Here is a 25,554-nt window from a genome sequence, read left to right on the forward strand (position 1 = left end):
AGGGCTGGAAGAAATCTTAGAGATCCAGTGGGCCAATAGCATTTTTCAAATGAACTAAGGAGGCCCAGAAAACCTACATGAAGTTATTTTATTTACATACATACATATGCATGTATATACACATATGAATAGGCATGTGTATACATGCGCGCACACACACACACACAAACATATACACACTAAACCTCTGTAGGAACTACTTGTTTCTTTCCTAAATGGGAAATGCAAGGTTCTTGATTATTAATTGAAGATTCTGGTTAGCTTTCTAGGTAATTAGTATTTTGCAGTACTAAAATAATGATGCACTTTCATAAGCCTTAAAACTCCAGGGAATGGTTAAAACATTTTGGAGAATAGAAAAGGTACTGTATAATACTAAGGTTACATGACAAATGAATTAACAGTCATAATTTTCATTTGATAAAGCATGTCTCTGTGACAAATTTGTTACAAAGCTATCCTTGGTTTAATAAAAGCCCCTTATAACTTGTAAAACAAGGTCTGATGTTTCTGTTCATTTCATTGAGGTCAATTTTGTATGAAATTGAAAAGTATGAGTTGTTTATATAAAATTTATAATGTTCTGTTTTATTGCAGCAGCCACTGGTGACATGCCAACTTACCAGATCCGAACTCCTACTACTGCTTTGCCACAGGGAGTTGTAATGGCCGCCTCTCCAGGAAGTTTGCATAGTCCACAGCAACTAGCAGAAGAGGCAACCCGCAAACGAGAATTAAGACTTATGAAAAATAGGTAAGCGGTTTCACTAAAAATTTGAAGCTATTACAAAGTTTCTCTTTTTTTAAAAAAATATATATATATTACCATTGCAGTATTCTGTGACATTCGCATAAATCTTTGTTCTACAATTCAATTGAAAATCAGATTGGCCCATGTTCAGAGTTCTCAGCTGTTAAACTATTTCATCAACAGGAGGTGCATTCCTGCTGTTGCTAAGTTCAGTTACTGCTTTCATTGTAACTGATGAGGAACTTCATTTATAAAAATTTTTATTTTAAAGATCTTGTTGATACAGTTTATTTTTATTTAACTTTGATTTCCAGTTATGTATTTTTCCATTCCCAGAGAGCCACTCCTTGGGGAGGGGAAGAGGGAAAAATAATGTAGTTAATCAAAAAGTGACAAATAATCAACTCAGACAGTCTATATAGTGTTTCATACTCATCTCCCCCACTCTATAGAGAAAGGAGAGAGATGATCAGATGAGCTAATATACTTGTAAAGCACTTTGTAAGGTGCTATGTAATTGTTAGCTGTTATTATTTTCACCTTTTTTTCCTTTATTGGGGGCAATGAGGGTTAAGTGACTTGCCCAGGGTCACACAGCTAGAATGTGTCAAGTGTCTGAGGTCCGATTTGAACTCAGGTCCTCCTGAATCTAGGGCTGGTGCTTTATCCACAGTGCCACCTAGCTACCCCCAATTTTCACCTTTCTTAAAGGAATTTTTTTAGTGTGTTCATTTTCTAAAAAACAAGAAAGTTTAATTAATATTTTGTATTATATTAATATATCAGTATAATATAAATATATATTAATTATTTATCTTTCATTTGAAGGGAGAAAATAATTTCTCAGTTTAGTGAAACTTTTGAAAAGCTTTTTTCCCTATTTTTTCTATTTCATTCTTTTCTATTTTTAAAAAAATTATTGGTTAATTTTTTAACAGTGGAAGGGTGGGAAGTAGACTCATGTAGAATCAAAATAACAGCCCAGAAACCTTTTAGACAGTTTTTATCATATTATGATGCTCCTCAGAGGGTGCCTAGACCATTTTAAATACATTTGTTTATACCGAGCACTTGCATGCCTGAAGGGGCAGCTCATGGCTTTGGTTATTCTGATTAGCACCATAGTTATAGTCATAGGATGTAAAGAATTGTCCTTTAGACTCAGGCTAGAAGCTCCCTTGGGTATGTTTAGACTCTAGAGGAGTCAACTTAGTCTAGAAATCATACCCTCCATTTGCTGCTCAGAGACACGTCAAAACATTTGAGACTGTCACGGCAGCACTACCAGTGTTCATCAGACTCCCTTTGGATTCACGGTAGTAACAGACATAAGAACGTGAGGTGGTAAAAAGTTTTCATCTCTATGTTGTTTGTGGTAGTTATTATTGGCCATAAGTAGCCCTATTTAATATATTCATGTAAAAACAATTATTACAAATTGATATGCTACTATAATGGTTGGTTGACTCCAGTCTCATTATTTTCATGTTAGGACAAATATTGTCACATTGGAAAACTCAGACTTAGTCAGGGAAATGATACCTGCCCACTAGAATCTTAATATCTTTCAAGTTCCATGGCATCTATAATTTTGAACATGGTAAAAAGCCTAGAAATTTGAATAGGCCTCAATCAAAAATCACAGTTACTTTGTGAAGACCTAATTTTAAAATGTGCTAGTTTTCTTCTTGTGTAGATTTTCCCCATTCTTAAAAAAATCCTAATGTCCTTACCAGCTATCATCCCCTCTCTCCCTTTCTTTCCTTTCCAAACTCACAGAAAAGGCTCTCTTCACTTGATTTCCCCTCCTCCTGTTCCCTCACCTACTTTGTAACTCCTTGTCATTTGGCTTCTGACTTCATCATTCAACTGAAATGACTTTTTCCAGTTACAGAGAATCTCTTAATCACCACATCTGATAGCCTATTCTTACTTCTTGTCGTTTGCAGCATTTAACACTGTTGGTTACCCTCTCTTACATACTTTGTTTTCTAGGTTTGGGTTTTCATGATTGTTTTCTTCTCCCTGTTTTCCTCCTCCTTGTCCAAGTTCTTCTCAGTGTCCTTTTCTTTTGGGTGAAGGGGAATGTCAAAGCTCTGTCCTAGCCCTCTCCTCGTTTTTCCTCATCAGATCTTGACAGTTCAATGATCATTTCTGTGCAGAAATCTATTAGATCTGTATTTCTAGCCCTAGTGTTATCTCCTGAACTCTAGTCTCATCAGCAAATGTCATTTGGCACTTTTCAAACCTATCCTATCCAAAATAGAACTCCCCTTTCCCTTCCAAGCCTTCTCTTCTTTCTTGCTGCTCCTTACACATCTCCCCTCTCTGTTCCTTTCCACTGGCTGTGCCTCCTGCCTAGCTGTTGCCTTCAGCACCCCCTTCTGCCTGAAATCTTGGCAGATTTTCCCTCGGTTCCAAGTGCCCTCCCTCACAAACTGGCCTTTTAATTTTTGAATATATTCTTGATACGCTTAGTTACGTAGAAGTCCTCTTGTCTCATATAATGTAAGCTTCTTGATGGCAGGGAAAGTTGAATTTTTTTCCTTATTCTCTCCCGCATCTAGCACTGTGCCTGGCACAATGTAGATGCTTCATAAATGCTTGTGGGTTGATTGATTTTAAATTACATTGTCAGAGTCCTGGAAGATATGAACAACATAGTTCTGAGGTCATTTGATGCACACATTAGAAAGTAGTATGATTGTAAGGCTATTTTGTAAACCTGTAACAATGACATTCAACAAGAATATTAGGTACCTGTATATTCACAGCACTTAGCTAGGTGCTAAGAAATTTTTTTTTCAAAAGCATAGTCCCGTGTTACTTAATAGCTTACACTAAATTTGAGAGATATCCCAATACACTATTCTGTTATCCACACACAGTTCGACAAATTGATGACTTAAATGTACAAATGAACTTATTTTATGTCTCATTTTGTCTTACAAATGAACCCCCCTACTACTTCCTGGTTCACCCCATTCCATCTCCATGTTTGAAAATCTCCAGTAGTTAGGAGTCTCTCTGCAGCTAATACCCATTGTTCCCCAGTTCATCTTTCCAGGGCCAGGAAGAAGAAATCTAATCCCTTTTAGCCTCAATTGCACATCAAATACTTGAGAATAGCTACAATGTGTGTGTCCCCCCCCCCCCCACCATGTTCTGTTGCCTTTAGGCTAAATATCATCCCAAATTCCTTCAATCTGTTCTCAAAGTGGCTTGAAAACATTGTTCAAGATCTTGGCTGCTCTCATGAATGCTCTTGAGCAAAGAAGTTTCCTTCATTCAGTGTGGTAACCAGAACTAGGTTCTGGGATGTCATATATGGCAGAGCAGTCATTTCTTTAATCTAGAACATTCTGCCTCTGTTACAGCAGTTTAACATTATATGAGCCTTCTTGGCTGCCTTATCACACTGGTGACTCATTAAGCTTGTTTAGGTCACTAAAATTCCCTGATTTTCTTTTTCAGATGAACTAGCTATGTTTTCCCCCATCTAAGTATATGACTTTATGCTTATTCCAATTTAATTCAATTTTATCTTATACTACTCAGAACAATGTTCTGCCATTTTAATACCTTTCTGAAACTACATTGCCCCTCCCAGCCTTTTGTTATCTGCAGATTTGATAAGCACACTATCTCTGCCTTTATCCAAATTATTTCATAAAATGTTAAACAAATTTAGGGCCAAAGTACAGCTCCCTGGGGCACTGGATTGGAAACTTCAACGATGAGACTGAGCTATTGACAAACTGTTCTTTGGGTCTGGCCATTCAACGCGTTCTGAATCTACCTAATCATACTCTTGCCTAGTATACATCTTTTCTTTCTCTTTACCAAAAGAACCAGATGAGAGACTTGGGCACATTTTCTCTTAAAATCCCCACAGGCTATGTTGACAGCCAATCCCCCTGATCTGCCAGTCTAGTACTCTGCCAACAAAGGAAGAGGGTTGGTCTGATGTGGTCATGTTGACTTTCTATGCTTACCCCTCCTTTTTTTTTTTTTTAATCATCTTTATTACCTTTTCCTTTGAGAATTTGTTCTAGAAATTTGTTAGAAATTGAAGTCAAGGTCACTGGCTTATAACACAACTTCAGATTTCATTCTATTCTTTTTTCAAAATTTGGGATATTTGCAGCCAAAAATTGGAACTATCTGCTCCGCTTTTGGCATAGAGGGGATGATAGGGGGAGAGAATAAGCAGGAGTGTGAGCCAGCTCTAGTGGATGTACAGATAGATCTCCTTTCCCTGCTCACTGTCCCAGGCTCTTGATTTGTTTCCTGAACCCCATCATCTCTTTTGTCTTCCTGTCTAGGTGGCCTATAGAACATATTGGGGATGACGAGGGACTTTGTTGTTGTTGAGTCATTTCAGTTGTTTCTGACTCTCTGTGATTCCATTTGAGGTTTTCTTGGCAAAGATAACTGGCATGGTTTGCCATTTCATTCTCATTTTACATATGACCTGGGGTAAACAGGATGAAGGAACTTGCCCAGGGTCACACAGCTAGTGACTGAGGCTGTATTTGAACTCAGGTCTTCTTGACTCCAAGACCTGAGCTCTTTCCCATTGCCACCTAGCTGCCCTGAGGGGAAACTAGGATTTCCATTACTTGTTTTGCTCAGCATGTTCCACCTTTGGTTTTAGCACCTTTAAACTTTTAACAGTTTTAAAAGGAAAGAACTTCAGACAGTAGTATGTTCCTGTCACTGCCAAACTTATTTGGGAGAGATCTTTTTTGTCTTATTTGCCATGGAAGCTTGTGATCTTAATCAAAATGAGGGGGTCTTTCTTTCTTTCTCTCTCTCTCTCTCTCTCTCTCTCTCTCTCTTTTTCTCTTTCTCTTTCTTTCTCTCTCTTTCTTTATTTCTTTCTCTCTTTCTTTCTTATAGTTACCTTAAGGGTCAGCTTATTCATCTTCATTAATTCTTGAGGTTTTCCTGAGGCATCAGATAGATCAGTTAGTCATCAAGCATTTATTTATTAAGCCAAGCCCTATATTTCATGCTTGGGGACACAAAAGCTCATTGATACTGAGAAGTGGATGGGTAAGGTTTAGTATCTTAATGCTAGTACCTGTAGTATCAGGAAGAAAAGAAGTTAAATATGGAGGATGTAGGTATCAGAGAGGCTGGAACAGGAGGCATTTTTTTTTTTCCTGTGAGGGCCTCTCTGGTGGTCAGTACTCCTGAAAACCTGTCACATAAGCAGGATCCTGCTTGTGCTGGTCTTACTTGTGTTGCAATAAAACTGACTGTTTCAGGCAGCATGGCGCAGCAGAAGGGGCTCTGGTCTGGAGCCAGAAGATGTGGGTTCAAATATGAGTTCTGCTGCGTCCTACTTGTATGACACAGGGCAAGTCTCCTAACATTTCATAACATGAAGGGATAGGAGTAAAGGTTCTCGGGGGTCCCTTTGGATTGGATCTGTGCTTTTGTGAAGGTTGCTTTCAGTTCGGGTCACTGTCCTTTAGGAGGTCTGTAAAGTGTGTATATACACACACACACACATACATATAATATACACATGTATTATGCATAAATCTTCTTAGATGATAGACTTGTACTTCATGATCCAAATCCAAAAACTCTTCAGAAGGTTTTTCCTTCTTATCTCTTCTTGCTCTCCACCTCTCCCCGCTCTCGTGTGGCTTTCCCACGAACAATTTTTTTCATACATTTACTTTTCTACTAAACTGAGGGCCATTTTTCTTTTCTTCCAGTATTCTCATCCTTGCTTACTTGCCATGTATTTTTCTTGCATAAGAGGAGATGGCAAAGGTTCAGGGGAGAAATGTAGACATACAGTGTGTGAAAGTTGAGCCATCTATAAATAGGTATAACAGGTGTTTTCCTTATCTAAGCATTATTTAAATACATACTATCTACTGGGGAGATCATTCAAAAGTTTTGTGCTTGGAAATTCTGACTTTCATAAGTATAGTGTATATAAGTATATGAAAGCATATGCAAGGAAAAAAGGAAATAGGATTGTTTTTGAAATGAATAAAACTATATGTTAAGAGCTTTAAAATTTCACTCTTGTTCATTTATATTATTAAATTAGCTTCCTTTCAGATCTGTAATTTTTAGAATAATTATACTATGAGAACTTTGACTTTCCTGAGGTAATTTCAGTCCTAGTGGGGATGATAGTTGGAAAAACCTTTATAACTGGCAAGTATATGAATAAGCTTGATTTTCTTTTAAAATTAACAATGTGTATCATTTATATTAATCAACATCTTTTATTAGATGAAATCCAATTTTCTCTATTTCTTCTAACCAGTTGAGAAGACTGAAAACTTTTGATATATTGCTTTTATTGTTTTAAGCTAGAAAATAGGCACTGCTCTTTTTGGTGTATTTCATTGAGGGTAGTAACTGCTGATTCCTCTGGAGAATCTGTCTACTGCCTGAAACAGAAATATTCATGAATTAGTAGTCAGTCTTTTAAATTAGATCCTTAAAGGATTATTCTTTGGTTTTGTTTTTTTAATTTTTTTTTTTTGGCCGGGCAATGAGGGTTAAGTGACTGCCCAGGATCACACAGTTAGTAAGTGTCAAGTGTCTGAGGTTGGATTTGATCTCAGGTCCTCCTGAATCCAAGGCCAGTGCTTTATCCACTGTGCCACCTAGTTAGCTGCCCCCAGGATTATTCTTTGAGATACATTTACACTAAATCAAGTTTGGAAGTAATTCTAATTATTGTTAGAGTAAACATTTTTCATGTTATATACATGTGGCACAACTGTCCAGATATTGTTTCTTAAATAAAAATAGCTCCAAAGTTGTCTTATTAAGATGGATTGAATTAGCATGTAACAGCTATGCTACAAAGCACAAGGCTATTCTAAGATAATATACTTTTGTCATGTAAAGGAAGAAGGGGAATATTTCAGAATTTGCTATCATAGGGTTTAATTCTGCAAGGAGTTAAGTGTAACATTTGCTTCCCCCGCCTCACAAAGGGAAATGTTGGCTTTATTCTATACTTTTTGGTGGCCATTTTGTGTGAAAATAACCAACTCCTTTTTATTTGTCTTGTTGCTTTGGCTGCTTTTCTTCGTGGATGCCTCAGGTGCTTTTAAATGAAGTATAATGGATATTAAATGCATGTCATCATAGAAAAACGTTTTGACCTTCCCTTGTGAGTTATTTTGGCAGCTTTCTCCTCTATTTATGTGTTGTTTTGCTCTTCAGCCTGTACTGTGTTTCAGTTGCCTAGGATGATGAGCCCTGTGTTTCATCCCGCACACTCCTTATTTCTCTTATTTTCAGTAGTAGTATCCTTTCACTTGGGCCTTAAGCGAAAAAAATGTACTTTTGTGACTTGTCTTATACATGTTGTCTTTTGCAGCTGAAAAACTGTTTATCTTTTGATAAAGGCAGTTGAACCTGTCCGTTTTGCCTAGAGTTTAATACCTCTACCAGTGGTGCTTATTAAGGTTTTCTGAAGATTAATTCTTCTAAGCATTATTGATCAAGTAAAATTCAATTCAGGATGATAGAATTATGAGGTTCCTGGTAGATAATAATAATAATCAGGAGAATTGAAAGGAAATGTAACTGTCACATATAGAAATGCAGTTGGCAATGTGGTCTTACTGTTTTGTGTGATGGAAAAGCAATTTATTGATCTGATCACTGTGACTATGGAACATATGTCCTATGAAAACTCAGTTTTGACACAGATGATGGGCAAATTGAATGTAGTTGTTTGTTGTATTACAGTCATTTATAAAAGGCATATGCTTGGTTGTCATTGTTGTACGGTTTTGTACGAATCTGCACCAGGTTTGAGTGGCTGTTGAATCTGGGGGGCAGAAGAACAGTTCATTGAGCCATTCTTTGTTGTGCTGGGAGTTGTTCCTGTAGTCATTTGCCTTGTGTTGGTTCCAGGGAAGCTGCTCGGGAGTGTCGCAGGAAGAAGAAGGAGTATGTCAAATGTCTTGAAAATCGTGTGGCTGTTCTTGAAAACCAAAACAAGACTCTCATTGAGGAACTCAAGGCCCTCAAAGATCTTTATTGCCATAAAGCAGAGTAACTGTCTTTGACTTGGACCTTGTTTACTGTGAACTCTAATCAAGGCATGAGATGCAGCAATTCTACAAATTGCCAGGTGGACTTGTGGAAGGGACACTTGTGACCCTTGGGAATCCAGTTTGGCTTAGTATTTGAAACTGAATTGGGAGTGTTGTTCCAAAATTTGGAATGCAACCATGATCACACAGTTATACCGAGCTTTCTTCAATCTGTTTGCCAATAGCATGCAAATGGTTTTTTGTTTGCCCTTTTTGCTTCTGCTTTTTGCAGGGAAGCTGCTAAAGAATGTCGACGTCGAAAGAAAGAATATGTAAAATGTCTGGAGAGTCGTGTTGCAGTGCTGGAAGTTCAGAACAAGAAGCTTATAGAGGAACTTGAAACCTTGAAAGACATTTGCTCTCCCAAAACAGATTAGTAGAAATATTTACGCTATGAACTGATTACAACATGTACAGTTGCTTTTGAAGGCAATACAATATATAGCCGGCAAGAATTATGGCTTTTTTTTCCTTTGTATCATTCATCTTATACTATAATTTCTAACATTCCTGAAATGCTTTACTGTACTTTGTTGACTCTTAGCTGTAACCTCAGTTTTTTAAAAGAGACAAACTGTAAAAAATGTATGTAACAAATTCTTAAAATGCAATATTTGTAAGACTTGTTCCATTGCCACATATTTGCAGTTTCCACTCTTTGTGTCACTTATAGTGTCCTACGCAATAAAATATTTTTCAGGTCTTTTAAAATCATTTTAGGAAAGGATGATGAGAGATAATGCATCCAACAGTACAATAAAATTAAACCACCAAAAATACCTCAGGAAGTAGTTGATAGAGAGTATGTTCTGATTACATACTTATATGAGAATAGTAACTCATAAATGAATTTATGGCATTTTTCAGATTTTTATATTAGTTGCTTTGTGAAGAAAATATTGTATTGCTGTCCTTGAATGCCATGGTTGAAGATAGTTTTTAATAGAACCATGTTGGTTACACTTTGTAGTGTTTGGTGCTCATTTAAATATCTGAAACACTTATTACAGTTTTTAATCTATGGTGTAATATAAAAGATCTTGCTGAAGTTTTTAGCGTCAGTTTTATGTTACATAATCAGCAGTTATATTACAACACATTTTCAACTTCTGGAACCAGTTAAGTGCTTCTTGCTAAAAATCGAACATCTGCACCTCAAAGCATATTGACCTATTTCTACATGATGCCATGATCTTCTCCCTGGAACTATTTGAGCTATCTCATCTGATCCAGACCTGTGGAGCTCTACACACAGAGAAGAAGATCTGTGTTGAAGAAGTTATATGTGTGTGTGTATATGTGTGTGTGTATGTATATACATATATATTGCACATATGTGTATATATGCTGTGGAATAGGCCTTTCCCTGGAAAGGGTCAAAAAGGTTTGGAGATTTCTTGTTAATGGAACTCTTTTTTTTTCTTCTTCTTCTTTTTTTTTTTTTTGCAGGGCAATGAGGGTTAAGTGACTTACCCAGGGTCACACAGCTAGTAAGTATCAAGTGTCTGAGGCTGGATTTGAACTCAGGTCCTCCTGAATCCAGGGCTGGTGCTTTATCCACTGAGCCACCTAGCTATCCTGTTGATGGGATTCTTACCTGAATATTTGCTATCCGTTGAGGCAGCCCTAAATAAGCAGTTTTTATTGTTATTCTAAAGTACTTCAAAGTCTAGTAAACATTTCTATTTCAGTACATTCAGGTTAGACTCATCAAGATTTACAAATTCAATATATCAGGACTATGTTTGTAAAAACAGGTTGTCTGTGTCTACATTTCACCTGCTACCTACTTCATCTATTAAAATAATTGTTTTTAATAAACAGCCACTTCAGATTATAGGACTAAATCTCTATTGTCACTATATACATCATCTCCTTAAGTAAAAAGTAAAGTTTTCCCAGGATCAAGAATCTTTTCTAGAAATGACCTATTTTGTCTGCTTTTGTATTCTAAATCAGAATGGCTATGGCAGGTTTCCCTTGGTTAAATGTTGCTCTAATTTTAGTTCATAGAAGTGATTAGTACATAGCCCAGCAAGAGAAAAAGAGATATCACTGCTCTTGTACTCTTTGGAGACATTTGCCTCCCATGTTGTATATTTCCAACTTCCAGGAAGTAGGAGAGTTAAGACCTGTTATTCATGTATTCTCTAGAAAACCTTGTGCTTTCCCCAAGTCCTCCGTGTCATCTTATCATACTTTTTGTCTTTTCTCCTGCAGAAAAATAAAGTGAGGAAAGAAGACAAGCAGAAGAAAGAGGAAAGAAAAAAGAAAACTCAAAGTTTCAAGTGAAGAAAAGTGGAGTATTTTGCATTTATTCATTCATTGGACATTATTAACTGTCTACTATGTGCCCATAATTGGGGTAGCCACTCCTAGGGATACAGAAAAAGTAGAAGACTTTTTACTAGAACTGGAAAGAGATGATATAATAAGAAGAATACAAATTCTCTGTCATTGAGTTTAGGATCATTTAAGTTGGTATTCATCTAAGGAAAGCTTCATTTTTTTTTTTTTTTGGTGAGACAATTGGGGTTAAGTGACTTGCCCAGGGTCCCACAGCTAGTAAATGTCAAGCGTCAGTACTCAGGTACTCCTGATTCCAGGGCCGGTGCTCTATCCACTGCGCCACCTAGCTGCCCCAGCTTCATTTTTTTTTAAGGCAAGGGTCTGTAGGATTTAATTTGGATTAATGAAGAGAGAGAGAGAGAGAGAGAGAGAGAGAGAGAGAGAGAGAGAGAGAGAGAGAGAGAGAGGGAGGGAGAGACAGAGAGAGAGAGAAGGAGAAAAATGAGGAACTTTAAAAGTAGAAGATTGAGCATGGGTAAATCCAGAGGTGTCAGTGAGAATGGCACACGGATGGCTCAGATTGGAATTGTGGGTCTGGGTTGAGCAGTAGTGAGAGATGAGTTTGTTTGGTGGGTGCTTATTCAATTAGAGTCTTGAATTTCATGCTAAGGAATTAAAATTTGTTGAACAAACAGCAGCAAAGAAATCTGTAAATGAGGATAGTGATGAGGTAATGCTTTTGGTAAGCCTGGCTCCAGGATGGATTTAAGGAGGTAAATCAGGCAGTTGCAGTCTTCTAATTATAAGGTGGTAAAGAACCCAAACCATGATTATAGCCAAGTATGGCCATGTACTGGAGACGAAGAAATGAATCTGGACAATATTCTAATGAAGAATGAGTAGGAATAAGGGCTAACTGGTAAGCGAGGGCAACAGATAGGGAAAAGTCAATGATGATTTGAAAATTTAAGGAAGGGGAACTGAGGGTAGTTTGGAGTGAGGGGAAGAGATATGAGATGGTACAGCCAGAAATAGGAAAGTTGAAGAGAACCCAAATTATGTGTGTTATAATTTTAAATGCATTGAGTTTGAAGAGATGGCAAGATGCATGTAAGTATGTATTAAACATGAGGGAATATCCAATAGGTATCTAGGGATATAGTTCTGGAATTCAGATGTCATGTAAGGGGATATAGAATTGGATTTCTATACCACAGAGGTGACATGCAGGCTATTCAAGTGAATGAATTCTCCAAGTTGAGAATAGATGGAAGAAAGCAGAACACAAAGAATGGAGTTAAGGGTGTTGTCCACACTTAAAGGTCAGTGGCAGGAAAATGACTCAATGAAGCAGCCAGAGCAAGAGCAGACCTGAATTCACAACCTTCCTCTTTGCAGGAAGCACCCTCGTTTTTTTTTGGGGGGTCCCTTTTTAAACAGATCAATCATTAGGTAGATATAAAAACCCACTCTGTATTTCCATCATTCTGCTGGATGCTGAGAGGAAGACAAAAATAAGTATAAGATACTTCCTACCTTTGAGGAGTATATTGTCTGGCTGTAAAAGAGATTAACCTTCAACAGGTGCAAAAAAATAAGACTGTATCTAGCAAATTGTGTATTTTATGAGTGGGAGTTGATTGAGGACCTGAATAATCAGCGAAGTTTTCATAAAGAGGGTTGCAGGTAAGCTGAACCTTGAGGAATAGGTAGAATTTTAATTGAGAAAAGAGCATTCTAAGTAGTTTATGAATGTTAAAATACCTTAGCAAATCATACTAGGTTTCATGAAGATATAAATTTGCTTAGCTTTATAAGGAAGTAAACTCAAGAGAATTTCACCCATGCTTTATGCTTACCTCAGCTGTGCCATTTTCATTTTTATATTGTATACTTAGAATGTTTCTGTACAATTTAAAAATATGTTTACAGGAGGCTCTTTAGAATATACCTACATTTGAGAGGTTTTGTTTGTATTATTGTAACCAAAAACATTCTTAGCACAACATTGCTTTTTGTGGATCTGTTTTATCATTAAATACAGAAATGCCTTGCAGATAGTTTATCTGTGACAAGACATTTCAGACAGAATCTTTTCAGGCTTATGCCTGCTACATAAAATCATGCTTACATCTTTTTTAGGGAATTAAAAAAAAATCATTTGCAAAGCTAATTAACGTATTTGGTACTTGGAATGGTTTTTAGTTGTTCAAATAAAATGCCACTCATGCTGTTCCTGAGCCAGTTCTAACTTGGAAAAACTCTGAAGTCAAACATGGCAGAAAGGATTCTTGAATTTCTTGAAGGGAAAAAAAAAGTAAAACACTGAACTGGCAGGTGTTTTGGGGCTATGTTTTTTCTCTCTACCATTAGCATTAAGTACTGCTGACTTTTAACTCAAGCTTTCCTCTTTCCTATGTAAATGACCCATGTTCACAGTTGTTTGGTTTGAAGTTAATGGTGATAGACTTGACCTGCTCTGAAACAATAGGAATGCCATTAGCTCCTCCCAGAAGCAGAAGAAAGACAAAAATATAATCCCTGTGAGCCAGAAAGTCATCACACTCTTTCCCTTTTGCCCTTTCTAATGAAATTCAATAGACATTGACTGCTTTGTGCCTGGAACGGTGCTTAGTCTTGGGTACACTCCTGCCATCCAGAGCTTACATTCTGCTTAGAGGAAACCATACACATACAACATAAATATACCCTACGAGGAAATACAAAATAAATGTTAATTTGCTTGTAGGAGAACGCTAAAAACTGGAGGGATTAGGAAAGACCTGATAGAGGCAGTGGCTTTTGAAGAATTAGCCTTGAGGACTGGACATAGGGCTCCCAAGAGGTGTAGGGTCAGGCATGGGGAAAATGGAATGTCCTGTAACATAACCAGGAGGCCATTTTGGCTGATAAGTAGAATATATGTGGGGTAGTCTTATGAAATGCCTCAGGGAATAGTTTGGAGCCTTATGGTGGGCTTTATGTGCCAAACAGAGATTTGTATTTTATCAGAGAGGCAACAAAAAGACACTGAAGATTCTTGAGATGGGGAATAATATGGCCACACCCATGCTTTAATAATACCAATTTAGTAGTTGTGTATTGGAGGAGGGCAGAACCTGGAAGCAAAGAAACTAATAGGAAACCATTAGAATAATCCAGTTAGAAGATGAAGAGAGCCTGAACTATAGAATGTACATAGTTGGTGTGTGTAGAGGAGAAAGGGGTCAGATAGGGGAGATCTGGAGGGAGAATCAACAAGATTGGCAACTATTTAGAAGTGTGAAGGTGGAGTGGGAAGAAGGAAGTGATGACTGTTAAGATTTTGAACCTAGGGTGAATGGAATGTAGTGGTGCCCTTGACAAGAGGAGGGAAACTTTGGGAAAGGATCGATTTTGGGGGAAAAGATTATGAGGTTCAATTTTGACTAGTTGAATTTGAACTGCCTGTGTGACATCCAAGTAGAGACCAGAGAAGTTTAGCAGTCAGCTGCTGGAACTCAGGGAAGAAGATACGTAGGTTTGGTAATCACTGGCCTAGAAATGAAAATTAAACCCATGAGAGCTGATGAGATGACTTGGAGAGAAGAGAGCCCAAGACAAAGCCCTGACATACATTCACACATGCTTTCCTATTGGTATCCACCCTAGAAGTAGGTATAGTAAGGGCAAAGCTGGCAGCATGTGAAAGTCCATTGGGATGCTTTACAGTGAAAGTGAAGGTGATTAATGTATAATCTGATGCATTTAATCCTTACTCCCAAGAGGAATAGCAAAAGTTAAGCATATCGATCACCAAACAAAATTCAACAAATGTCAATGAAGGACCCAATTCTGTGCAAGATCCTGAGAAATGACAACATCCCCTCCCCTCAAATGCTTTAGAGCTTGGAGGAGAGGTTTGCAGAGAATAACCCCAGGAGGCTATTGCCATAGTCTGGGGCTGAGGTGTAAAGAAGGCCTGCGCTGGGGCAGTAGCCGTTGGCCCGCTCTGCTACAGGTAACGGATTTTCTTTACTGGATCATGTTTATTCAACAAAATGTATTAAGGGCCTTCTATCTGTACAGTCTTTTACCAGGCTCTAAATCATGAAAGTAAAAAAAATGAAAAAATGAACCATTCCCTCCTCTCAAGGATTTTGGAGGCTATTGGGAGTGGGGGGGGCACTCTTTTTTTTGATTGCTCTGTTAGAGTTGATGCTTTTCCGTAAAGTCATGGTGGAGACCCTTAGAATCAAAAAAAGAAGCAAGTTCTGATTCACTGACTGAGGAGAAAGTGGAATGATTCACATATTAACCATTACTCTCACATAATATCTCAGCAAGGTCAGGTAAATAATTGGAGAAATTGACACCAAAAAGACCAGGTAGGTAGTATCCACCCAGAGTAAGTTCAGCCATTCTGCGGGCTTGAGACTTTACAGCTATCTAACCTTTGTTTGGTCTGCTATGACCTTGATGCTGCTTCTGTAGAATTAAGATTCCATGCGTGGACGTACAGAAGATGACCACCTCCTAGAGTAATTGGAAATGGAGGCCTGCTAGCTTTGGGGATTGGAAAAACTATAGACAGGCAGCTAGGTTTCACACTGAATAATAGAACACTGGACCTGGAAGACCTCAAATCCAGTCTCAGACGCATTCTAGCTGTGTGGGCGAGTTGCTTAACCTGTGTACATACAGCACCTATCTTACAGGGTGGTTGTGAGGATCAAATGAGATAGCAAGTGTGTAGAACTTAGCAAAGTAACTGCCATACAACAGATACCACATAAATAGCAGACAAAAACCTTTTGAAATGAAAATCAAGACATCAGAGAGTAAATTCAACTCCCTGTTCTTTATAAATGATGCTGAGAGAAATTGAATGCCTGTTGCAGATCTGCGCCTAGAAACCAGGTCTGCTGACCCCAAGTGTCACTTTCAGCCATATCAAATCCCTTGGTTTTGACTTTATATTTTTTGGTTCAACTTTAGCATAGCTTAGGTATATACTAAAGGAAAAAGACATGTCCCTTCCAAAAGATAATTCTGCAATTTTATTAAAAACCCTATAAAGCAAATTGCCTCACCACAGTCTTGTCATCCAGAATTTCAGATGGTTTCCATGAGATAGTAGACTTTATTCTAACTGAAGAATAATAAATAATATCATTGCCACAACACTTTGCCTTGGCTTTAGGAAAGCTATCAGACCTACAATACAAGAGAATTTCCTCAGTGAATACCTTTCAGTAAAAATCATAGTCTTTCACTTTTAGAAGTTAGGCTCATGGTTCAGGCTACTACCAGGCTAAGTAATAATAACAAAGACTCAATCTTAACATAGTAATAGACATCTTCCTCTTCCAAAACAATGAAGATAAGATCTTAGGAGCAATGGAGAATTTGTAAGAAAATCTCACTGAAAAAGGTCTAAAAATGTGGCATCATTTATGAACATTGAAAACTGACTACAGTCTTTTTGTGACCTTACAAAATTTTAAAAAAGAGGTGAGTTGTATTACAGTTTTTTTTTTTTAAAGATCTCGTATTATTCAATTTACCTTTATTTCTTTTTCCTTTGGGGGGGGGTGTAGGGCAATGAGGGTTAAGTGACTTGCCCAGGGTCACACAGCTAGTAAATGTCAAGTGTCTGAGGCTGGGTTTGAATTCAGGTCCTCCTGAATCCAAGGCCAGTGCTTTATCCACTGCGCCACCTAGCTGCCCCCGTAGTTTTTTTTCAACAGCATATTTCACCATGATTTCGTCCAGTAATCATTTTTCATGAATTGTGATATGACAGTACGCCTAATCAATAAGTCATCAGAAGCACCTGATTGGCAGAGCCCCAGGCATCTAATCCCTCAGTTTTGTTTATTTATTTATTTATTTAGTGAGCACATGCTTTGTGGTAAGTGATGTGGGAGAAGCAAGAACTAAAAGACACAGTCACTACCTGGGGTCTAAGGAAGTCTTGGTTTCAGTGCTAAGAGCCAAATTTCTTACGTAAATAATTAGTCACTAAAAACCTCAAATGGAATGCAATCTCTTCGCACCCTTACCCCTCTAAACAGCCCCAGGGTCCTACACCTGCTCCAGAACAAAGATTTTCTCTTCTAACTTAAATTGTCAGGTGCTCCTGAAGTCTTCAGGGCTTGGCAAGTTTAAAATCTAAGCCCTCAGTGCTATGGTTTTTATTGATGGTGTTTTTTCTATTACTCCTCCTCTTGGCTTGTGCTCCTTTCAGTCTGGTAAAAGAGACAGCTCTCTAACTCTTCTTCTGCCTCTCTGTTTCTGAAATTAACCCTTACTCCTTTAGTTTTTCGCTTCAGTTAACTAGAGGGAAATATATAGGTGTTTAAAAAAAAGGGGGGGGTTAGAAAGCCTTAAAATAAACTAGTTTAATATGCCTAGATGGTTTTCTCTTTTCCCCCAGAACAAACCCTTCCAATAAAGATTTTTCTCTGAGTCATTACCCAGCTCTTTAAAAGCTCAGTGCTAGACCAAGGACTCAGGCTTGTAGCTTAAAAGAGATTTAATTTATCAAGTCTCCTAAATTTCCTGTGCCTTCTGGAACCTATTTTTCAACCTTATTTACACAGTTCAGGCTCGTGAATTATGAAAGGCACTAATCTGGCTCTCCAAAGATTTCTCCCGTGTTTCTGGCTCTCCTGCTAAGACTTTGCCAGAAGCCTTCCTTGCCCCTTCCTAGGGGGTTTTAATGGCATCTCTTCTATTGAACATCCCACCCTCATTCCTGACCATAGAGAGATACTTCTTGGTTCTTTCTCCTTCCGAGTGGATAATCCTCTAGGTCTACCCTTTAAAATCCCTCTCATAGGTTTCATGTTATCCTTCAAGGATGTTATCCTCCTTACTTAGTAGATGTTTTAATTCACCCTGAAACCATGGGGGAGAGGGAAAGGGAGAGGAAACCTATTACTAAAACAAGTTGACTAGCTTATGATGACAATTTCTGACCTTTTGGTGAAGCTTAGTTTCTCTGCCTATTGCCATAAGCCCACATCTGAGCCATCTTTCTTTCTGAAAAGGCTGGTGACTGAGAGCAAAAGGTAGCTAAAATGTTCTTTTTCTTCAATCTGCTTTGCACGTGTTTTATTCCATAAAAGAGCTCCCCTAAACACTGACCTACAGTTCTTATTCCACTAAGTTCCTTTTTCCAGTGTGAGGGCTGCCTCCAGTTCATTGGTAGAATAGAGATAAACGAGTACAGTTCTTTTCCCCAGCTTTATCTTTTGCTGATATGGACCCCAAATGTTTTTTTTCCTAAATCCTATTTAATGTTCATCAACAAAAAGGAAAATATTTCCCACAGTTCTTAATAGAATTAAACATAATAATTTGAGCAAAATGTGTGCTCACATTTTTTCCTGTTTTTGTTTTTGTGGGGCAATGAGGGTTAAGTGACTTGCCCAGGGTCGCACAGCTAGTAAGTGTCAAGTATCTGAGGGCAGATTTGAACTCAGGTCCTCCTGAATCCAGGGCCAGTGCTCTATCCACTGCACCGCCTAGCTGCCCCCATACTTTTTTTTTTAAAACAACAATTTGTTGGTATGGGAAAATCCTACAAATATACTTCAGTATTTAGCCCTGTCAATGTGAATATTCCTTGCACCAGTACAAATCACAGTCTATCTCTCTTGTCTATTCTCCCATAGATTTACCATAGATGGTTTACCTAGCTTGTGGAGTAGCCTTCCTTCCTTTCTCTCTATCTCTTTTTTAAATTCAATTTTATTTTCAATTCCAAATTCTCTGGCTCTCCCATCCATTGAGAAGGCAAGAAATACAAAACCATTACATGGGTATGTATAGTCATACAGAACAAATTTTTACATTAGCTATGTCCCAAAAAAATATGTGTATGATTCAATCTACACTCAGTCCATCAACTATCTATCTGGAGTTGGAGAGGATGTTTCATCATCAGTCTTTCAATTGTGGTAGGTCATTGTATTGATCTGAGTTCCCAAGCCTTTCAGAGTTATCTTTAAAATATTGCTAGGGCAGCTAGGTGGTGCAATGGATAGAGCACTGGCCCTAGATTCAGGAGGACCTGAGTTCAAACCCGGCCTCAGACCCATGACACTTGCTAGCTGTGTGACCCTGGGCAAGTCCCTTAACCCCAATTGCCTCACCAAAAAAACCAAAAACAAATAAAATATTGCTGTTGCTTTTATAAATTATTCTCCTGGTTCTGCTTACTTCACTTTGCATCAATTCATATGTCCTCAAAGGTTTTCAGAAACCATCCTCTTGATCATTTTTTTACAACACAATAATATTACATTGCATTCCCGTACCATAACTTCTTCAGCTATTAACAGATGAATAGGAATCCCCTTAGCATCCAATTCTTTGCCTCCACAAAAAGAGCTACTATGACAATTTTTGTACAAATGAGTCTTTTTTCTTTTTATTCAATTTTTTATTTCAATTACAGTTTTAAATTCTCTCCCCCTCTACCCATTGAGAAGGCAAAAATACAACACTCATTACAAATATGAGAACATTAGAAAACTTCTGCATTGGCCATGTTCCGGGTCGGGGCGGGGAGGGGGAGTTTAAAAAAACAGACTGAGTTCTCTTTCTGGAGGTACATAGCATCTTTCATTATGTCTTTTGAAATTGTGGTAAGTCATTGTGTTGATTAGAGTTCCCAGGTCTTTCAGAGCTGTCTTTACAATATTGCTGTTGCTGTATAAATTGTTCTTTTGGTTTTGCTTGCTTCACTTTGCATCAGTTCATGTGTCTTCTCAGTTTTTTTCTGAAATCACCCTCTTCATAATTTCTTACAGCACTATAGTGTACCATCACATTCATATACTTGTTCAGTCATTTCCCCACCTGAACTGTTATCCTCTCAGTTCTCTTTGCTACCAGAAAAAAGTGCTATAAATATTTTGTACATACGGGGCTGCACCCCACCCCCAGCCCCCGTCTCCCCTTCTCCTCCCTTTCTCCCTCCCCTCCCCTCTCTGAGTTATAGCCTCCAGGTTTTTTTCATTTTATGGGAAACTGAAGCATTCAGGCTGTTGTCAGTCCTTATTCTCACTACAAGATTGGCTCACTTTCTTTTTTGTCTTATATTTCTCAACTGATTTATACACATGGAAAATCCTGTACCTATTGATTTATTTTAAAAACTGAATCATTACTTGTAGATGAACTGTGATTGTTCTTTTTTTTTTTTTTTTTTTAGTGAGGCAATTGGGGTTAAGTGACTTGCCCAGGGTCACACAGCTAGTAAGTGTTAAGTGTCTGAGGCCAGATTTGAACTCAGGTACTCCTGACTCCAGGGCCGGTGCTCTATCCACTGTGCCATCTAGCTGCCCCCAACTGTGATTGTTCTTAAAGGCACTACAAAAATACTTTTAAATCAGACATAGTCATTCTCAAAGGAAACCTCTATCATTACTACCAACAGTTTTATAGCTGGTTCCCTTAGTTGGTTAGAATATGATAGTAATGAGACCATAGTCATTGGTTTCATAACTTGGCCTGCCAATTATCTTGTCCTACTCATCCTTAACAGGCAAGTGATTATTGTTCCCAAATGCCGTCTTGACTTATGTTACATGCTTATCCTTCAGAAGTGTTTTAAATTTCATACTCAGGCGTCCTGATTATGAGATTGACTTTGAGAATGCTAAATCAAAGATTATTTTTCTGCCGTATTTCCTTACAGCTGGTTTTTAATGTCCAATTGGTAAAGGGAGAGTTATCTTCTCTTTTGGCATCTGTAAAACCTTGACGTGAGACTTAAAAAAAAGTCACCTTAGCACAGTTTCTAGATAGAATTAAAGACACTTTTGTGGTTACATTCTTGATTTTTAAAAGTTTACTATGAACTTTTAAACAGTAATATTATGATGATGAATCTGATCATACTGAATAAAATGACATAGTCATCACTGCAGTTTTTAGAAGGCATTCTCCAGTAACTGCAGTCTATGTCCTTGAAAGAACCAGTGAAGCAACACCCAGTGACCACTATTTGTGGAACATTTTTTCATTTAGAAAACTCTTTTTAAAAAGTCATTGATTTTTATAAAAATAAAATTAGATTGGAGTTTCTATAAGAAAGTATCATTATGTAAAAATAATTAATTTGATTTGGGCTTGGTTACCAGCTCTTCAATACCAGTGGGATGATCATGAACCAGTCACTTTACTTTTCCATTTCTCATCTTTAAGTACCGTGCCAACTCCAACATGAAGTACACTGGAAAGACTCTAGACTTGTGGGATTGGATCTCATGAGCTCATCAGTCCCTTATCAGTCAAAAAACCCCCTAAACCCATCATTTATTAGGAGTCTTATATGTGCTATTAAGTGAGCTATGTGTTGAGGCTATACAGACAAAAGTGTAAAACACTCCCTTCTTTTAAGGAGCTTTTGTTCTATTGGAGAAGATCAGAAAAGGTATCATGTATATGACACTGTGACTTTGTACAAGTTATTTTATTTGTGCTCATCTGTGAAATGGGAATGACAGTATTTGTACTCTTCTATCTCTAGAGCTGTGTAAACCTTAAAATGCTGTAATTTTTATTCAATGAGTTATTAGAAGGCAGTATGATGCTTTGGAAAGAAGACAGGATTTGGAATAAGTACGCTGGGTTCAAGTCTCAGTTCTTCCCCTTGTTATCCAGTATTGGACAAGTTATTTCACCTCTGGATCTCAGCTTCATCTGTAAAGGAAGCTGTATATTTGAAAGGGAGGGGTTAGATCACCTGCAAGGTTCTTTCCAGCTCTAAATTTCTAACTAGTAGAGAATGTAAGCTCTTTGAGGGCAGGGTAGGTTTATTTTTGTCTTGATATCCCTAGAGCCTGTCACAGTCCCTGACACATAATAGACATTAATAAATGCTTTTTAAATTAAATCTCCAAATTCCTTCTCCAAATCTTTTGGTCTCTTATCAGTGGAGTAGAAAGATTCCCCTCCCCCCCCCCCTTTTTGCATTTGTCTAAGTCAAAGTCTCTTGTGCTTTCTAGTATGTCATGTTAAATACTTTAGAAAATGAGGTGGTAGTCTAGCATATTCAGAATAAGCTGCACAAAATAAAAGCTCATCTAAATTTGCTATATTTTACTATTTATAAAAGTCTTACTTTCATTGTTCTAAAAATTTTTGTTCATGTGAAGTGATTTACCACCCCATTTCTTTAAAGAGATCACTTGCTGGGACAGCTAGGTGGTGCAGTGAATAAAGCACTGGCCCTGGATTCAGGAGGATCTGAGTTCAAATCCGACCTCAGAGACTCAGACACTTGACACTTACTAGCTCTGTGACCCTGGGCAAGTCACTTATCACTCATTGCTCCACACACGCACACACACAAAGATCACTTGTAATTTGGTATAAAAAGATTAGACAATGATTGAACTCAAAACTCTACCTTTTGACATTTGATATGCTTTATATTAAGCAGGTATTTGAAAGTATTTCTTAATTGTTTTGGTTTTAGGTAACTGTAGGCTTCCTGAGCAAAAAATTTTTCCATGTGAGCAACTACACCTAATGGTTGCTGTTGGTCTCTCTGGAAAAAATAGAAATCAAGGAAAAATTAATAATGATTGCCTTTGTCTGACCCCTTGTGGACACATGGAGTCTTACAGAGTCTAGTAGTTTGGGGGATTTTTAAAAAAATATTCTTGAGGTTTAGTCAAATGTTAATCTGAGGTATCTGGAAAGAATCCTTTTCTTAAGCCTTTCTTTGAGAAAAGGTGCTAAATTATTTAGGAAAAATCAGGCCTAGTAAAATAATGTCTTTTTTAGGCAAAACACGTTTTCTCCAGACCCACCAGTTTCAGGGAAAAGACATTTGTACTGAAAACCTAGGTGATTGATTAATCCATCAGTAGTAAGCCTACATTTGGTTGGTGAAGGAAAAAGACATGTACTCCAGTGAGATTTTTTAAACAAAGTAACACAGGAAAAGAGCACCAGGATTAGGGTATGAAGACCTGGGTTTCAATCCTGCACTAGGTACAATAACCCTTAGGAAAGTCAGATCACTGCCCGAGTTTTCCATTTCCTTCCCAAAGCCTTAAATGGTGTGACCTTGTTCTAAACCCTCAGATTTATTTATCTATTGTTCTTTTTTCCCTTGATATTATTTTATTTTCCAATTATGAGTAAAGATTATTTTCAACATCCATTTTTGTAAGATTTTGAGTTCCAAATCTTTCTACCCCATTGATAGGGATGAAGCTGAGCACAAGTAAAATCACACACACAGTGATGTTATACATATTTCCATATTAGTCATGTTGTAAAAGAAGAATCAGAATAAAAGGGGAAAACCATAAGAAAGAAAAAAATAACAACAAATAAAGTGAAAATAGTATACTTTGATCTTCATTCAGACTCCATAGTTCTTTTTCTGGAGGGGAAGAGCATTTTCCATCATGAGTCCTTTGGAATTGTCTTGGATCATTGTATTCCTGAGAAATAAATCTCACAGTTGATCATCACACAGTGTTGCTGTCACTGTGTACAATGTTCTCCTGGTTCTGCTCACTTCACTCAGCATCAGTTCATTTAAGTCTTTCCAGCAAACCCTCAGATTTAGATGTTGACAGAACAGGGTGGGATAGAAATATCAAATGTAAGAAGTGTTGTTTAAGGATAACACAATGTGAGTGAGAGGGTTCCCCCCCCCTAATTTTAATAGTATTTTTTCCAGTTACTTGTAAAGATGGTTTTCAACATTTGCTTTTATAAGATTTTGAGTTCCAATTTTTCTCCCTTCCCTCCCCCTTCCACAAGACAGCAACCAATCTGATATAGGTTATATATGTACAATCATGTTAAACATACGTTAGTCATGTCGTGAAAGAAGAATCCAAACAAAAGCAAAAAAGCTCAAGAAAGAAAACCCAAAAAGTGAAAATAGTATGGTTCAATTTGCATTCACGTTCCACAGTTCTTTTCTGGATGTGAAGAGCATTTTCATCCATGAATCCTTTGGAATTGTATTGCTGAGAAGAGCCAAGTCTATCACAGCTGATCATCGCACAATGTTGTTGTTACTTTGTACACTGTTGTGAGAGTTTTTTAGGATAAAAAACTATGAATCTAGTGGTCCTGGTTGGTTTTTACACTAAGGCCAGTTCCTTAACACTATAACATAGCAAAGAAGTAAGGCAGTAGTTTAGACTGTTCAGTCAATTAACCCCGCTCCCCTTTTCATTTTTTCAACCCATCTAGAAGTTCTCAGTAAGTCTTTTCAGACCAGTTCATCACATAGTGATTTCTCCTTCCTCTGTATTCAAAGCTTGTATTGTTTATATAATTCTTTTGGCAGTTAATTTTGGACTAATTTTAATTTGGGTCTGTCTTATTTCCCAAGCTAAATTTTAAGTGCCCGGAATTGAGAGAGAATAGATTTATGTATCTTCAATTCTCAGTGGCATCGAACAGTGCCTTGCATGGTAGGAAGTACTTAGTAGATATGAGCTGATTAAAAATAGGAGATACTATCTCTGCCCATGTGGGGAACATATATACATGATAGGAAAAGCTCTAGACATGAAGTCGGAAGTCCTGGACTCAGAAAGGCCTAAATCCTGGTACCTAAGATGTATAGCTTTCAAAAGCAAGTTCCTTTTCCGTATGTTTATTAATCCTCAAAATGGTTGTAATAACCATGTACTACCTACCTCACAGGGTTGTTGTGGGGAAAATAATTTGTAAAATGTAAAATGCTAATGTCAAGTATTACCCCATTATATTGTCATGTACCGTACGTGAAAGGAAGGCCTGTGTACGATTCTGCTTTTTATTCTGGTTTTTATTTAGTTCAGGGTCTTGTATGCAGAAGGCCCTTAATAAATATTAGCTGAATTGAATTAGAGAATTTGTACAGTTGAATCAAGTTTGGTCAGCAATCCTCATCTTTGTGCCCATGATGTCATTACCCTATCTTTCTCATTTGCTCACACACCTACTCAAACCAATTTTTTTCCTTCATGGTGAGCTATAGTCCCTCCCTTATTCTAGCCCTTCAGCCCTCCTAGGGCGCTCCTCCTATTTGGTTTGACCCTTTTAAATGACACTTTCTCGAACACTGGGTTTTCCCACCTCCAATTATGCCTCTCTCCCACTCTCATCCCCACCCCTTTCCCCGTCACTTTTAGCTTTCACTCTTGGGCTGCCAAGCATTTTAGGGCGAAAAATCACAAACTTGAGGCTTGAGTTCAATACGAATCCATGCTATCTTACATGTATCAGCTGAGCCTTCACAGCCATTCGAAATTCCTTTCCTTCATCCCCAGTTGAGTTATTTTCATGTTCTTCCTAGAGGCTGTTCCAAACTTTTGTCCCAATATTAATTGTTGTCTTCCTTTCTGTCAGTTGACCATACCTCTTATTTTATGGAGTAAATTGAGGTCACCTGGTTCAAGCTCT

General features: G+C 37.7%; 1 protein-coding gene across 15 annotated transcripts in view; it reads left to right on the top strand.

Annotated features, from left to right (window-relative positions):
- CREM (cAMP responsive element modulator) overlaps positions 1-9,228 on the top strand; it is a 76,834-nt gene extending 67,606 nt beyond the window's left edge. For 12 of the 15 annotated variants that reach the window (XM_043966527.1, XM_043966531.1, XM_043966525.1 and 9 more), the window contains 2 exons: positions 598-754; positions 8,663-9,228. In XM_043966527.1, the coding sequence (XP_043822462.1) occupies positions 598-754; positions 8,663-8,807 (302 nt within the window). In that variant the 3' untranslated portion in view covers positions 8,808-9,228. The remainder of the gene's footprint in view (positions 1-597; positions 755-8,662) is intronic. The other 3 variants (XM_043966529.1, XM_043966534.1, XM_043966536.1) reach the window with 1 other exon arrangement.
- The last annotated feature ends 16,326 nt before the right edge of the window (positions 9,229-25,554 follow it).

This window comes from Dromiciops gliroides, chromosome 5 (assembly GCF_019393635.1).
Source record: "Dromiciops gliroides isolate mDroGli1 chromosome 5, mDroGli1.pri, whole genome shotgun sequence".
NCBI lineage: Eukaryota > Metazoa > Chordata > Mammalia > Microbiotheria > Microbiotheriidae > Dromiciops > Dromiciops gliroides.